Source organism: Oculina patagonica, chromosome 9, assembly GCF_052425735.1.
Source record: "Oculina patagonica isolate OP01 chromosome 9, crgOcupat, whole genome shotgun sequence".
Lineage (NCBI taxonomy): Eukaryota > Metazoa > Cnidaria > Anthozoa > Scleractinia > Oculinidae > Oculina > Oculina patagonica.
In genome coordinates, this window is record NC_135766.1 from 25,260,433 (window position 1) to 25,277,254 (window position 16,822).

The window sequence follows — 16,822 nt, forward strand, 5'->3', positions numbered from 1 at the left end:
AATTTTGTATCTGATCTTAAAAGCAGCAATCTCAAGCTCTACATGTAATGCAGAAGGGGGTTTTGAGGCTGGAAAATATTGTTTGGAAAACCATTACATCACTCTTACTATTGCCCACAGACTTCTTGTTATCGGGTTAGTACACAGGCAAGAGTAACAGGCAAGTCAGTTAATATACGGTAGTAAACAAGACTAGACATTCCCATCAACTCCAGACATAAAGTTATAAATTATAAATATTAAATTATCTGCACAACTTTTTATTTAGAAATGCGATGTTATTATAATTACAGCTTTTGAAGACAAAGAGGAACCTGTCAAATGTCTTGAATTATATCGATTTTTGAATTATATTATTGATCAGCTAGCTTTGTCTCCAGGGAGCAGTTTCCTCTGGTTCATCCATTCATTGAATGTCCCAGGCGAGCAACTTAGTATCTTTACCAGAAGAAACTAAAAAGAAAACCAAAGGAAGAAATATTAATGAATTTAATTGGTCCACTTTATAACATATTCCTCACACGATAAACCTTTCTGTGAACAAACCCCTCCTTCTGCCCCAACAGCTTGCCAGAAGGCAGTTGATAGCATATCCGCTCATTTATATAATTCCATAGCAAAAATTATTCGGAGTACATTGCTTCTTAGAGAGGTAGTTTCTCTGTATGAATTGCAGACCTATAATTCCCCGTGATAACTCTCTGCACGCGATGCAGGCCTGTGATTCTAAATTTTTCCATCATCCCCACCCATCTCCCCCACCGAAATCCATCGCCACTAGCCCCTTGCCCTTAAAAAAGAAATCAATTTGTCGTGCTTGGGGCGTGAAGAGGGGGGTGCTGCCTGTGTAATAGCTAATAATGAAGACTATCTTGTCCAAGAACATTACAAAACGACAACAATAATGCAGGCTTGGGGTTTACAAGACTAGTTTTCCTAACTTCGTACATCAAAAAAGTTAAGTTCCACTTACCTTTAGCGCGTCCATCGTTGTCAGAGAACACAGTTCATAGACCGGGAGGGACTGGACGACAAGACAAAGTTTAGCCTAGAATGATGTAAGAAGGTGGATATACTTAAATCGAGTTTGAAAACGTTAACTGAAAATGTACTAGATGCCTTTGGTTTGAGTTTAATCAGAATAGGGCAAGAGAAGTAAATTCGACCCTTAGTTTATTACATTGCAACGTACAATTATTTGCGATCAAGTAACGTTTCAGAATTCTTGTTTAATGAAAGGAAGCCTAAAGTCATGTTTTGATAGCCAAAAAAAAATATAAAAATTGGAATGCAGCAAAAACCCAGTAGGACAGTAGTCTTTAAGGCAGGCGATTCAGCGAGATTCTGTATGAAGAGTAAGACGAGAATTCCAAGCACCCCCCCCCCCCCCTCACCTCCGCCCACCCCACTCCTCCCGAAGCGCATGACCATGAATCCAGTACGGACAACCTTTTCTGCTTTTAATTTTGTAATGTACTCTGTGATGAGGCGCACCTGAACATAAGGCAGTGTTGTGATGTCATCAATAGCAAACGGGTACAACTTGTTTAACAGGTTTATAACTTCTGGCTCCTTATCCACTCCAAGATCTTGAGCCTCTTTTTCTAATTCCCCATACCTGCCGAGTAGAAATGTATACCAGAGGGATATGCGGGCATTATCAAAAACAATTCGTTAGGACCTTGATCCAACTAAACTTGTGCAAAGTCATAATACTGCGAAAATTGAGCTTAATTTTAAGAGACTTAAATGTTTTGAATGCTATTTTCGAGTACCTTGAACTCGAATTTACTCCCTCTCGGCCTGCAGTGTAGCAACTAACTCTTTAGCTTATAATTATTCTGGTCCTCAGTGTAGCAGTTACTATTGTTTTTGGGGACTGGGAGCATTGCTCTTGTTGCTTTTTCTAATTATGTTCTCCCGAAAGGTAGCGAGCCATTCGCGTGTGACTTCACTCGACCTTCATTCACCTTAGATATTGCTTCTCCCCTCTTAATTAAAGAAGCTGTATCACGGATCTTCAGCCAAATTTAGGCACGGGAAATGGCCATGAAATTTGGTGAAATATAAAAACTAACCGCTTGGTTTTGTCATTTAGATTCATAGAAGGAATTTCTTTGCAAACATTAAATTTCATTGCGAGTTTTGACAGAAAGTGATGACCGAGGCAGCAGGAGAGGAGGGCCGGACCGAAGCCGCGGGCGGACCGTGTCCCCACCGCAGTAGTTATACATTAATTATTTGACAAAACTTAACAAAATAAACTTAACTGTGACACAGTCCCTTTCAACAATGTTAGATTTTTTATCTCTAAGACTCGCTTCGTTCCTCTACAACACAGTAAATAGTGAGTGTTCTTTACAAACAATTGCAAGTTATTTTTGTGATAGTTAATTTAGGCCATCCCAATAAAATGTTGTGTTTCCCATCGCCCCATCTCTTGTGATGGTGGGTCGGTCGGTCGGGCAAAAAATAAAAAATAAAAAATATTGAACACTTGAAGGGTTCGTGGTTCCAGAAAAGGCCAGGCTGCTTAGTAAGAAAGCCTGATTACAAAGTCAGCTCGAAAACGTGGTCTTTTTCTTTCGTTATTCCTTAACAGTCTTTAAGGTCGCGGGGGATACCTACAGCATGAATAAATTCATGAAGCGAAATTTTGCTTGACCTTCTTCTTTTAAAACGCTTATTTCTCGGCTGTTATGGGTGCGATTAAGCTCAAATTTTGCACAGACATAAAGAAATGATAAAGTATTATGTGTGTCGTCTTTTATTTGGTAGATTATACTTAACGCCGATGTTATAGCCACGTTAGTGCCAAATTGGGAAGAACGTGACTTTATGGCAGAGTTTACGGAACGAGCAGGAGACAGCACACTGTGATCTTGTCAAAAACTAATCAGTCAATATCTGTAGAGTGTCATAACAGAAGCGGATTTTTTAATTTAGAATTTGCCAGCAAGTTATGTCGGTTTAAATGCGCAAATTTTAATTTAATGCCTTCTACCTCTTTCTTAAAGCGCTCTTTTAAAATTCCGCCTCTGTTATGACACACTACAATGTCCATAGTTTACCTATCTGCAGTGGCAAGTCCCCGGGGGGGGGGGGGTACTCCCTATAATAGCCTATACGGGGAGGCTCCGCCCGAAAGGGGTACCTTTTTCAGGCTTCAGGTATATAAAAGGGTAGGGATTTCACGAGTTTAAGTATATGAAAGGGTACGGAAATCTGTCATTTGGCTATTTAAAAGGGCCTTTAATTAAAATATTTCGAACAGACGCAATTTATGGCTGTATTATTTTCATTTGTTAAGCGCTACATAAAAATGACAAGAAAACGTCCTATTTTAAGTCCACGCCATGTCTCTTAGGTATATGAAAGGGGTACCTTTTTTCAGTTAAAGGTATACGAAAGGGGTACAATTTCTGTCAAAAATGGTATATAAAAGGGTAAGGGGTTAGAACTTGGGGCGGAGCCTCCCCGTATAAAACTTTTTTGAGTACCCCCCCGGGGGCAAGTCATGAAGGTTTGTATCTGCGCTGTATTCTCTGCCACAAAATTGTCGGTAAAGTCCAAACTTTGAGTTTTCCGAAGGTGTCCCGACCAAAACACGATCAGTTTCCAAAGGAGAGATGTAATTATGGTAATTGTATTCCACGCTTTTATAATGAGAACAATGCGTTTTTTTAAAGGACATGATTAGCTATGATTGTTTATGCCGAATATTATTGTGATTACTCTGAGTTGCAGAAACAAAAACAAATTGTTTAAAAATTAGCTACAATCTATATAAACGTATATCGCCAGTGTTGTTTTAAATTGGTTAAAATAACAAAGAAACAGGAATTTATTTTTTCAAAAAAATCACGCGCACGCACCCGCATATTTTTATCCAGTCATGAATATCTCGTAAAGTTGTCGATGTCACTTTGTCAGTCGTTGCACTTCGTGCATACGCTTTAAATAAATGCATAATGATGAGCCTAAGGTGTCCCCCGCGACCTTAAATAACATAGTATCGATGTTTATTAAAGACAAAGACATCATACCAATTGTTGTAAATAAAACAAGATCGTGTGCTTGTAAATTGAAGTACTTGCTGAAGTACCTGAAGTACCTGGATTTTTTTTTTTACTTTTCGAAAAAAATGGGTCGGTCGGGCGATGGGAAACGAAACATTTTATTGGGATGGCCTCACTTACCAAGGAGCTGTTTTCTCGCCTTTTATGTCGTATTCTTCACTGACCTCACGACCAGCTTGTCTGACTCTTTGTAAATCTACTTTATACAAAAAGGACGGTTGAAATGCCTGGACTTTCTGAACAAAAGACTCTTTCTCCTTCCTGTGAAATGAATTCAACATAGTCGACACGTTTAGATAATCGTGATAATCCATCAACCGGGCGGATCCAGCAGAATCAAGAAACAGGGAACCGACAACTTGAAGGGTGGGATCGTGATAATCCCCCCACCCCCCCGGAAAATTTACAAATCTACTTTCTCTGGGAATGCATTCTGAGACTCTAGGAATGCATCTACATCAACACATCAACACTAAAGTCAATAAAAATCGCGAGATTTCACAGCAACCGTAAACATCTAAATAAAAACTAGGATAGTAAAAAAAAAATGTTCCAGAAAAAAAAAATATGTTCTCCCCCCTTACATTATTCATTTGCCCGAAAAGTTTGACGTTACCTTCAGCATATTTTCGATTAGACAAAAAGCATCGAAAATTACTTGAGTAAAATTTAGAACAGCATACAGTAGTTTCTCACTAACTGGCGTTGTTTGTATTTATATGAAGTATAAAATGCATGGGTGCAGGAAGTTACTAAAGTCCAATTTGTTTGTTAAACGTTAACGTGATACCGTAAAATTCCGGTTATAAGCCCTGGGCTTATACAACTTTGTAAGGGGTTTCGGGTGGGCTTATAAGCGTTTTGGGGTTTATATCCGGGACGGCTTATAAGCGGAATGAAAAAAAAAAAAACGTTTTGAAACGAGCCACAGGAGTTTTGATCGAAATACGTTTTTAGGTTAAAAACATATAATAAAGCAACATTTAGCCCTGTTCAGTACCGTCATTCAGCAAAGGGGGGCTTATATCCGGGAGGGCTTATAACCGGATGTATTTTTTTGTTTCCAGGTAGATGGGCCTATAAGCGGGGGGGCTTATAAGCGGGGGGACTTATAACCGGAATTCTACGGTATCCCACGAGTGAGCGCAGCAAAAGAGGGAGATTTCGAGTTGAACACGTCAAGAGAAATTTTATAACTCCAAGTAGCCATATGCATGTGTTATTTTGATTAAAAACGGTTTGTATATGATCTTAAAATTGGCTCAAAAAAGCTGTTAAAAAAACGTATAAAACTGAATTTTCGGTAACTCTTTGTTACCTTCATCAGAGTTAAATTGGTTCAGTTCATTTTTTGCATAATAAGTTTTTATACGTCGTCGGTCTCTAGGGATTTTCCCAATGCTAAATAAACTTGCGGAAAATGTATATGTTCGTTCACGCAGTTATTTTATTAACTACATAAACAACACTAAATTAAAAGATTTTGGTGTTTTTCCGAAGAGTTCCGAAGACTAGCTAGTACCGCCAAAGCTTTCTGAGAGAGATCCAAAGACGTTTCTTGACTATAAATGTATATATATTTTTAAACAGTGTCCCGAGATGTTTAGACTACTTAATCCCTATAGAAAACAGTTTAAATAATAACGCAATGCTAAACGTACCTGTTAAACTTCTTTATTTTTTCTCTAACTCGTTTAGAAGACTCGGCCTGAATCTTCGTAAAGCCTCCGCCGATCATCTCGGACAAGGAACTTTCAGTTTTTGGGGATGACTTCTTTATTCTGCGAAAAAAACAGGTTTGTAATTAAAAATACTGACAAGTAAGGTAGGTTGGTAAAGTCTGCGTTTGAGCCTAGTGGCCCATCAGACCGGAGTTTATCCCACTTTATTATATGGCTACAATAGTACGCGCGCTCTGATTGGCTGCTGAGCGGGCATTATTTTCTTGTAATGACCGGGCATTATGAAAATTTTTCTCGGCTCGACGATTTTTCGAGTTGTGAGTTAAAGCTTCTAGCGAGGGGGCAAAAAAAAAAAAAAGCCGACAAAATATAACTATCTTTTCAATAACTTAAAGAAAAATATAATCATACCGATACTTCTTTAGTATGAGCGACGAAGATAGCCACAGAGAGCGAGTTTTACCTTCAGTGTTTTTTCCCTTGATTATACTCTTCTTTTGAATAGTGCTTAAAGGCCATAAAATAAATAACTTATTAACCTCGTTCGTTCGGTCATTACAGGGGAATCTCAGACCTCGAACTTGATGTATTGACCTCGCTATCGCTCGGTCAATACATCAAGGCCTCGGTCTGAGATTCCCCTGTAATGACCTCACTCTCGGTTAATAAGTAGTATTTCAGTAGCATGAAGCGACCAGGAGTATTTCTACTCCCCCTTGGATAGGATGTTAGTCCATCGAATGGTTACCCCCAGCATTATGTCGCTGCAGGTGCCCATTTTACACCTGGGTGAAGAGAGGCACTGTGAGAGTCAAGTTTCTTGCCCAAGAACACAACACAGTGACCCCAGCCAAGTCTCGAACTCGGACCGCTCCTCGATCCGGAGTCCAGCGCGCTTACCGTTAGGCCACCGCGCTCTAAGTCTTCGGTTTCAGTGTACTGACCTTGTGGCTCGTTTGGCTCGGCAGTACGTAGTGGATGTAAGAACGAGTGGTTATTGCATAGTGTGCGTTATTGCATTGTGCGCTAAGTCTTCGGTGTAGATTTAGTGGCTTGTTTGACTCGGCAGTGGAAGTATTTGGTGTAAAGATTAAGCCGGGCTCGTTTAGCTGACTACCGAACCAAACGAGCCACCAGATATATCCGTCTTCAAAAGTGGCCCTGTATTCTGTAGTTTAATTATGCTCAGCAAACGTTCTTTTTGATTGACAAATGATTATAAGCCAAAAGTTAGGTAGACACGCCATGATCACCGTTGCAAATAAAAACTAACGTTTCAAGGGTAAACCCTTCGTCGGAGCACGAAATTGTCTTGTCGTAAGAGAGAAAGCTTACCTTCTTGGAAGTGTGCCATTAGCGGCGTTCTCTGAACATCGATTTGTTTAAACACAAAATTCATGAAAAGAAAAACAAAATTAGTTTAAGAGGAAATTTACAATATAGGAAGTGGCGAGCAAGCCTAAATAGATAACATTAGGATACGACTTAAAACACTGACATCTTCGTTACGATAATTTAATAAAATACAAGACATTTTTTCGATGAGCTTTGTCAGAATGCAGTCGATGTTTAAAATGGGCATTTGTGTGGAAAGATCTATCCAATCTGTATCAGTTGCGTATCCCAAATGCAAATTGATGAACTGACACACTCCTCCAAATCCCGGAATAATACGGATTAATACTTCAAGGGTTAAGTTTAAGTTTATATAAGTTTCTGTTGTGAGTTTTTGTATGTGTACTGCAAAAAGAGGCAAGAGAGATCGAGTAAACGATACTCATCTAATTAGAGTTAAATACTTTGATACTTTATAGCTTACGGAAAAGTGTCCAATATTTGCTGTGCGACGAGCATTTTTCGTATTGTAGGTAAAATTTGAATTGTCAAGGAAAATTAGCACCATGAACGATTATAACATTGGCCTAACATTGGGAAAACATTGATTTAATTTTGGTAAGGCCGCTCTAGTACATACTTTTCTCAGCTGCGGCAACCTGGTGCCAGAGAGGAAGCGGTTCTGTAACGTGACTAGCGGCGGCTACGTTCTGAATCTGTTGTAGAATACCATATCGTCTGGGAAAAAAAAAAAACATGTCTATCTTTATTGTGAACTGTATCTCTGTATTAAGTCTATACGCGGTTTTTTTTATTATCAAACGTCAGACCTATACAGCCAATCTAGTGGCTGGAAAGCCATATTTACATTCTAGGTATACGGTATTTGCAGGAGACAGTTTTTCCCCCCATAATGTTCCCTACCGGCAAGCTGGCACTAGTTTCCCGCCAAAAAAGCCGCGTGGGTTAAAAACAACTCGCTGGTGGCTTGATATTCTTTGCACACGCGCCTATATAGAGTTTTTAAGTGAAAAAGGGGTTGTGAAATGAGCAAGAGGACGAGTGAGCGAGCAAGCTAGCATGGAAATACGTAGCCTCCCACGCAGTCGTTCTTAGGGGCGATCGTGTTTCACTCCTCGAGGAGTGAAACACGATCGCCCCTAAGAACGACTGCGTGTGAGCTAGGGAGTACGGGACACGCAGTAAAAGACATAATTTCCATCCAGCAAATAACTCGTGTTCCAAATTAATTCACTTTCTGGGGGGAATATTTCGTTTGGATTATTTTTTCTCACCTAAAACAGATACAACGAGTTCTAGCTTTATGTTACAAACCTCGATCTTATCCCACCGTACAACATCTTGACTGAGTGCAGAAAGCTTGCTCTGGTTGTACCGCCCCTGGCGCCCGGTTCTCCTGCTTGGCCGCCCCTCGCCCAAGGAGCCTGGGATTGAGGCGGTGGCTTGTCTCCAGCCTCCAGCAGATCTTCCCACGTTTCAATTTTGTCAGATGTGTCTTTTGGTCTAACATGACAAATGAAATGGTTAAGATCAGACACTACACAAGACATAATACAAGTTGTTTTAAACATTCCTTTTTGCAACGACTTCAAGATCGGCTTCCCCGGGAACTTGTCAATTTAAATAAGTCTGGTTCCACTCAAGGGTTATGGAAACTCTCAAGAAATGCAAAAGAACAAATGATAACCACAGTCAACTATGCGAAGTTTTATTGTCTAGGTTTAAATCCAGGGTCACTGTATATAGGTAACCAACTCTGTCATTCCTGTGTTCACCAGGGCCGAGTTGTTCAAAGGACGATTACACTAATCCAGGATTAGCACGAATCAGTTGATTTCAGCTTTTCAACTTTTCAGTGAGAGTTTTTGTTTATATTATCCGCCATTTAGTTTTGCCGTCTAATTATCCCAAAATCCACAAAACGTAAGCATCAAAAACACTTTTATATAAGAGAAAAGGAACCCTCGATTTACTTTTAATCCTGGGTAAGTGTTAATCGGCTTTCGAACAACCCGGCCCAGGGTACTAAGGTCTTCTTGAAATATGACGATGCATGATGTAGCACCAGAAAGGGAAATATCTTGCGCACTTGGCACTTAAAGATTTTTTTCCATTGACTTTTTTACTTGATCCTCGATCGTGGATCCTTGATCCTGGTTTTCCAGGAAACCATCGGCAAACGGCAAAAATGAAACTTTTGCCGTCTCTCTTCAGTTGGGTGTACAGTAGAGTGAAATTTTGCCCCCCAAAATCCAAAACGCTAAGCAGTTTCATGCCATTCCACTGTAACAGAAGTATTTAAATAACATTTTAGGGCAAAAACTTTTTTGAATTACAAGGATTTCTTTCACTGAGAAAAATCGTGAAGATATTGATGACGTCATGTTTGCTGACTAATTTCGTAAGGTTTTAATGAGTCGAAAGTCGAAACGTCTCTGGATGTTCCACGAAAATCTTCGGCAAACTTCGTTAATCTTCGGAAATGTTCGTATGGCCTTTGGATAACACTCGGACAATCTTCGGAGATCTTCGGTCTAGAAATTGCTCGAAAGGAAAAAAGTTGCTAAAAGGGGAAAAATTTGCTCGAAATATGAAAAGTTGCCAAAAAGTTGCCGAGCAACTTGTGGAAAGCCCATATATTATAAGAAACGATCGCGAGTTACTGGAAAAAGCTACTTTAAAGTACCTTAATTTACGACTGAAAAAAGATGCCCTGGACTCGATCGCACCCGTTCCAGTAATCCCGGTGCGGAATAAAGAAGATGGTGAATCGCTGACAAAGCTTGACCGTGTGTTCATGTGAGGGGAGAGGTGATGATCATGCTCCATACGGGATATTGTTGCATCAGTGGAGGACCTTTGATTAGCCCCACGAGACTGAGGATGAAAGTGGGCCATATTCCGTGTATGTCGCAGGGGCCTTCCGTTTTGATCCGTAAGAACCTCTGTTTTGAGTGCCTTGAGAAAGTCCCTTGACAAGGGAGTCTAGAAAGCAAAGTACAAATGTGGTCGTGATCATCAAGATGTGGATGCACCTGATTGGTTACGAGGATAGCATCGATTCTAATGCACGTGTTTTACGAACCAATCAAATGCAAAGGTAAGCCAACATTTAAATGGGTTTACAGACCTCGATAAGTACCTTATTACATGAAATTTTCGCGAAACGTTAATTCTGCGAATTTCGCGATTCTTAGCCTGTGTACAGGTTTAGTGTCACTGACAGAAGAAATTTATAAATGGATTTTGTTGTCAATTCGCTCAAGAACAGTTTTTCGTGCACGTAGACATTGTTAGAACCTCTGTTGTTGCTATTGCCGAGATTTAGGCCCCGTACATACTGACCCGGGTAAATTTGAAAACGCATCTTTTTTTCTCCGGTTAGGCCAACCGTCCACACTGAAACGGCGTTTTCGGTCACCGAAAACGGAGCTTTTCAAAAACGCTCACCAATGAGCGTTTGGACTTGGAGCGTGAAATAGTGTATTTTTATATTTTATTGAAAATAATTTTAGAGGGCCACTGGTTTGTTAGTATTTTTTATGTTATTTTAGTGCTACCCTCGTTAAATAAAGACTTTACTTTTACTTTTACTTACTAATGAAGCGTATCGTTTTCAAATTTACCCGGGTTAATTTTACGCGGCGTTTTCAAATTTCTCCGTTTTCAAATTTACCCGGGTCAGTGTGGACGTACGGAGCCTTAGTCCCGCTTTTGGCGTACTCGTTCCTTTGATGAAGTCGTTTTAATTCAAAGGCATGTTGTTAAATAATGTGCACCTCAAAATCGCGAAATTAACGTGTCGCGAAAATTTCATGTAATAAGGTAGCCATTTCTTACCCTGGTCCGTAAATCTCTTGTCCTGAGATGATAAATGTAGCACAGTAAAGTATACAAACTGCCAAGTTTACTACCAAAATTACGAACACAACGTTCGTGTGCGTCCCTGAAAAAAATTGCATTGCGAATACACAACTCATTAATTGTTATTGTGCATATTCCAGTGGGTGGAATAATTATTACTCAACAAATGCGTGCGTTGCACATACAGCTATTTCGAGAAAGGTTGTCTAAAAAAAAAACCATCAAAGTGCACGCGACAAGACCGAAAGGTGGTCTGGGTATTCACTGGAATTTTGCATATTGGCCTAGAGGAAATTTACAAGTTTGTATTTTTGCACGTGGAGAATTTGTTTTTCTTCTCAGGAGGCCTATATCTGTAGCTTTACTTTTACTGTCGCGTGTCTTTGAGTGAGGAAAAATTCTTCTGAACTTCAGAGGGTCTAAACGTACCTTGTTTCTACATGTCTGAAAAGAAAGAAAACCTGAAAATTGCGCTTATTTTGTTGTTATAGCCATTAGTATTCAACACGTGCAGTAGCTCAATACGTCTACTCATACTACCTTTAGGGATTGACTTGTGCAGTTTTGTGCTTTTTTCCGACGACGTTTCTCGAAATAGCTGTATATGGTCAGAATGTCATTGGCATTCGTCATCCTTATATAACAGATATCGTGCGATGTGCGTACGTTGCCAAGAATTAGCAGCAAGATGTGCGGGTTTGTTGATAGTTTGTTTAATGATAAAACAATCATACTGTTCATGCAATATTGCAGAATACCGTCTGTGGGATATCTGTTATTATTAAAAACTAGCAATGGTATGTTGCAATTCCTGAGTTTTGATTGGTTAACAGACAATGGTATATGAGCTCATATACCATTGACAACAATCTGGCAGCCGATACGCGTCAAACGTAAACAGCTGGGGAGCTCAAACAATTATTCCACTCGCGCATGTTGGATATGAGATCGTTAGGGACGGACCTTATTTTTTTGGAGGGGGGGGGGGGGGGGGAATGAAAAATATTAAAAAAAATTGTTTGCAGGGCCTGGAAAGACAAAATAAATTGTTTGCAAAAACGATATGTATAATAAAAAATAGTAAGAATTTCGAAAAAAAATGTTTGCAGAGATGCATAAACTAAAAAAAAAGTTTGCAGACGAAAATTTTTTCATCCCCCCCTCCCAAGAAAATAATGGTCCGTCCCTTATAGCCAACTCAGCGCTACGCGCCTCGTTGGCTATCTACCATCTTATATTTATATCCAACAAGCGCGAGTGGAATAATTGTTAATGAACAGATGACGGACAACAGTGACTTTCTGACCATATACGGACAACGTGAAAATTTGATGAATAATGAAATGAAATAAATGGAGGTGTTTAGACCGAGATAAAATATCCACAATCTAAGAGCAATCAAAAAATATTACTGTTGCAAACAGTATATGCCAGGTTTGAGGCAAATTGATTGCGTAAATAACCTTTGAATTTAAACTTGCCGAAATCTTACTCAGTGAGAAGGCAGTAAGTACGGTAAATCTCCTATCTACTGTGACAGAAGCGCGGTTGAAGGGAGACTAGTAACTAACCTACCTCTGATCGATGTTTTCTTCCTCGTGATCTGATTTTATCTCGCTGGGGAAGGCAGGAATCAGTTCATCTCCAATGCTAGAAACGTCTACAGATGGTTTAAATTTGTTGAACATTTTCTGTAGTTTACTTGGTGTGATACTTGAAGGTTTACTGCGGTGCTCCTTCCAGGTGTCCACTACCTGAATTCATGAAAATGTGCATGTACGATTTAAACAGGGCCGTTTAAGGGGTTCCTTTTCCCGCATTCCTGCTCCTTTTTATGTGAATCCCGCATCCCGCACTTTTTTTCATCGCTTTCCCGAATCCCGTTTTTTCTTTTTTCAAAATGCCTTAAAAAGAATAATTTCTGCAAAATTAAGGCTGATACATGTAAATGCAAGCTGTAGATATTGCTGCGCATCTTGTGTCCTCAGGGAAAAATTCTCAACGCCACTGCCTTAGCCTGCTATACAGCCGCCTCTCGCGGGAGCAATGAGTAATGTAAAAATGCATGTAAATGCTGTTTATGGTAGTCATGCACTACGCTTTGAGATACCTAACTTCCATGCATGTCACTGGAACAGAGTAAACAAACTATTTTACGTGAACATAACATAGATAAAAATCCCAATAAAAGCGTGACCGAGGATTTGAACTCAGGACGAACGAGAACAATCCAGCCAATGTCAGGGTGGAGAGCTTAAACCTGATTACAACACTGGCATCCTGACCACTTCAGTTCGGATAAGGTGCCTCGAAGATGATTAGATGTGTAATTCACAGACAGCTTTCTTTGAAAATAACAAGGCATTTTGTAAATATAAAACGTGAAAAGGATTTTATCGAAGATAACGGTTTTGCTCACTTTCAGGGCACGCGCGAGCTAAGAGCAAAGTGGCTCACACTGAAATGACGATTATCAAAGCTGTATTTGAGTCGTGAATAAATGTTTTCCAGTACATTCTAAACAGACTCATAAATGGGACCATGCACATGTTTATAAAATGACAGTTTCATTTCCATTTTTTGACTCATGAATTTTTCGACATTTCCACGGTCATCAAAATTGAGAAGATCCCTAAATTCTTGATCATCTAGTGCTTAGATTCCACGGTTGGGTAGCAGGTCGCGAAAGGCTCGCTACCCTTCGAGGGAAAACAATCATACTGTTCATGCAATATTGCAGAATACCGTCTGTGGGATATCTGTTATTATTAAAAACTAGCAATGGTATGTTGCAATTCCTGAGTTTTGATTGGTTAACACTCAGACAATGGTATATGAGCTCATATACCATTGACAACAATCTGGCAGCCGATACGCGTCAAACGTAAACAGCCGGACATTATTACAAAATGACAGTTTCATTTCCATTTTTTGACTCTCGAATTTTTCGACATTTCCACGGTCATCAAAATTGAGAAGATCCCTAAATTCTTGATCATCTAGTGCCCAGATTCCACGGTTGGGTAGCAGGTCGCGAAAGGCTCGCTACCCTTCGAGGGAGCAACAGAACAAACTGAATAGAAACACTGCCCCTAGCCCCCCGGCAAAAACACAGTAACTGCTACACTAGAGGACCGGTAGAATTCCAAGCTTACGAGAGTTGCTGCATTACTGGACTGATTCCACTAGAGAATAACAACCAGGAATACAGTTTTTCGTTATAGCGGACACGCTAGGGACCCCGTTTAGTGTCCGTAATAGCGAGAGTCCGTAATAGCGGAGTGTGAGAAATAAAATTCGTTAACATGCGCTAAATAATATAGACTATCACCTGCTTACCAGCAGTGGTGAAACTGCTAAGCAGTCGTTGGGAAGGCCTTTCATATACTTAAACTCGTGAAATCCCTACCCTTTTATATACCTGAAGCCAGAAAAAGGTACCCCTTTCGGGCGGAGCCTCCCCGTATAGGCCATTATAGGGAGTACCCCCCGGGGTCCTTAATAGCGGGCGTCCACAAGGCGAGAGTTGACTGTAACAAGTCTTACCATTGTGACGAGGTCCTCCTTTCGAACACAATCTTCAAATGTTTGGCCGGCTCGCACGGCTGGCAGTCTATCCCTGAACTGTAACAACTTGCTCTTGATATCACTCAGACCTCCTTCGTTCTTATAAGAGATAGAAACTCTCGGCTTTTGAGATCTTTGAGATTTCTGTTTTGTTCAGAACAGAGCAATAAAAGTAAGCGTTAAATTAACCTAAAATGAACTGCAACCTAAAGTTAAGACCGCCGGGTCATTGGAAGAGGGTCTAAATGGGGACGGGGGATAGGGGGATGGGGGGGGGGGGCAATGTCGGGAGTCAGTTAAAATGTTATTACGTAGTCGGTTGTCAGTTATATTTTTCGCCCTTTTTCGCTAGTTGTCGGTTAGCCCCATTCAGACCCTCTTAGAAACAGGGTCAAACAGGTTTAGAAGTAAGAATTATCGCAAAGCAAACAGCCACTTTTGTCGAATTGCTGTTTTTTTTTCTGTTTTCTCACCTTTTTAGCAGTAGTCTTTTTTTTCTTCTTCTTTCTTTTTCTCTTTTTCGTTGGTATCAGCAACGACGTTGTCGTTACACTAAAGAATCAAGTAGTACATGGTTTATAAGTAATTAATTTACGCCCTGTACATAATGTAAGTAGAGTAGTTTTAAATATGTACGTATACATACTAGTTATGCAACGCTTTCGAGTGGTATACTATGGAATATCCCACGAGTCACTTGTATTTTCTCGGTATACACACGAGCCTTTAGGCGAGTGTGTATGCCAACAAGTGGGATATTCCATAGTATACCACGAGAAAGTGTTGTGTAACTATTTTATACCATGCCATAGAAAATACGCTTACTAAATTTCGTCGAGAATACAGTCGCAGCGCACGATGGGAAGGTTGGGTTGAATACCGTCGAATATACAACGGCGTTCCTGTATTCTGATTGGCTGTATTTTCTATGGCATGGTATAAAAAGATAATATATTCTCTTGATATGTAAGTGTATTAAGATTTGTAGTAAATAATAAATTTGGTAAATTTTTGTATTAAGATTTTTTTTAAGTGTAACGCGATTGTATTTTATGGTAAGTCGTTGCGCGCATCGAAAAACAAGTGCGCCGTGAAACCCCGCGCCTGCCCTCGCCCAAACTCCCTCTCGTGTCTATATCTTGACTGCCGTCAAACGTCTCAGGCAGCTTTTTCTTTTATTTCGGGGGATTTCATTCACCAAAAAGGGTATACATGAGTCAAGGATATAGGAATAAAATAGATGTTATTTCTCTCGATGGACCGAGTTCCGTTCTTTACTTTTTAAATGTAAGCCAATGTTCCGTCCGTACTCGAACAAAATTGCTCGGAAAATTGCGCTTACAAGTCCGCATTTCACCGTTTTCAAAGAACATTTTAAGGGACACCTTAGGCAAAAAAAAAAAAAATTAGCAAATCAGCATAATTCTGGTAAAGTAAGGTTATCGAACTTTGAACAGCGAAAATAATCTTATCTTTGAAGTGCTTTTCTTTTTTATTTAAAATTCTGTCTTTTGACCGCGTTTGCGTGTCTGCATCAGGCCATGTCGGGCGCCATTTTCTATTTCTTCTGTTTCAAAAAAATTGTCTGTCTCGCGCAACTCGATTTAGAGAAATAGCTAAATTTGCAAACTTTGCACGAGCTGTTTTCAAAATAACGAATTTTATCAACAGCGCGCGCAATCATTGAAAGGAATTTTGCTCAAGAAAAACTGAACTAGTCATTTCAGGATACAGCAATGTACTACTAAGGCCAAAAGGATTTAACAAGTTTATGAAACAACAAACAGACAAATAAACAAAGTGAAAGAACATGTACAGCTATCGGTACTTTTGTTAACGTTGTAGCCAGGCAACAAGAAAGAGCGCGCAAAATTTTTAAACGGCTTAGCAACACGTACTAGAATTAGTTTTTGAAAAGCATTGAATTTAAACAATTGCACGTTGATATTAATACGAAAAAAATGGGAGCTGAGCGCATTACACTAGAAAGATTTGTGTTTTACCTTCTCTGAGCTCTGTTCAAAGCCGACAGTATTGACAACAAGATCTCGTACATCCAAACACAGATCACCCACTGAGGCATAAGGCACATGAGCCGGAGTGTAAAATCCGCAAACACTCTGTTTGGCACGCCGGTTATACTTGTCTTTCCAGTGATCGTCTGTTAGTTCTGATCTGTAATGACGGTTTGTGCGGATTCGTACTTTTCTCTCGCTTTGAGCCTGTTGAGGTGGTTGGGGTTCAGATCGAAAATTTTGCTTCAGACTACGAACG

At 39.9% G+C, this 16,822-nt stretch overlaps 1 protein-coding gene across 1 annotated transcript; it reads right to left on the reverse strand.

Moving 5' to 3' along the window:
- Positions 1 to 154: 154 nt before the first annotated feature.
- LOC144665153 (uncharacterized) lies at positions 155 to 16,606 on the reverse strand. Its single transcript, XM_078526324.1, has 14 exons — positions 16,552 to 16,606; positions 15,022 to 15,100; positions 14,528 to 14,692; positions 12,557 to 12,735; positions 10,958 to 11,063; positions 9,804 to 10,102; positions 8,432 to 8,620; positions 7,737 to 7,834; positions 7,097 to 7,127; positions 5,741 to 5,860; positions 4,200 to 4,340; positions 1,495 to 1,618; positions 974 to 1,048; positions 155 to 453 (listed from the first exon to the last, which is right to left on the reverse strand). The coding sequence occupies exons 1-14, from the start codon at positions 16,602 to 16,604 to the stop codon at positions 361 to 363; spliced, it is 1,752 nt and encodes a 583-aa protein (XP_078382450.1). The 5' UTR covers positions 16,605 to 16,606; the 3' UTR covers positions 155 to 360.
- Between the last annotated feature and the right edge of the window lie 216 nt (positions 16,607 to 16,822).

Coding starts and splice junctions, on each gene's coding strand:
- LOC144665153 (XM_078526324.1), bottom strand. CDS start 16,604: ATGTACGAGATCTTGTTGTCAATACTGTCGGCTTTGAACAGAGCTCAG. Junction 14,693..15,021: donor AAAAGACTACTGCTAAAAAG/GTGAGAAAACAG, acceptor TGAACAAAACAG/AAATCTCAAAGATCTCAAAA. Junction 12,736..14,527: donor AGGAGGACCTCGTCACAATG/GTAAGACTTGTT, acceptor TCATGAATTCAG/GTAGTGGACACCTGGAAGGA.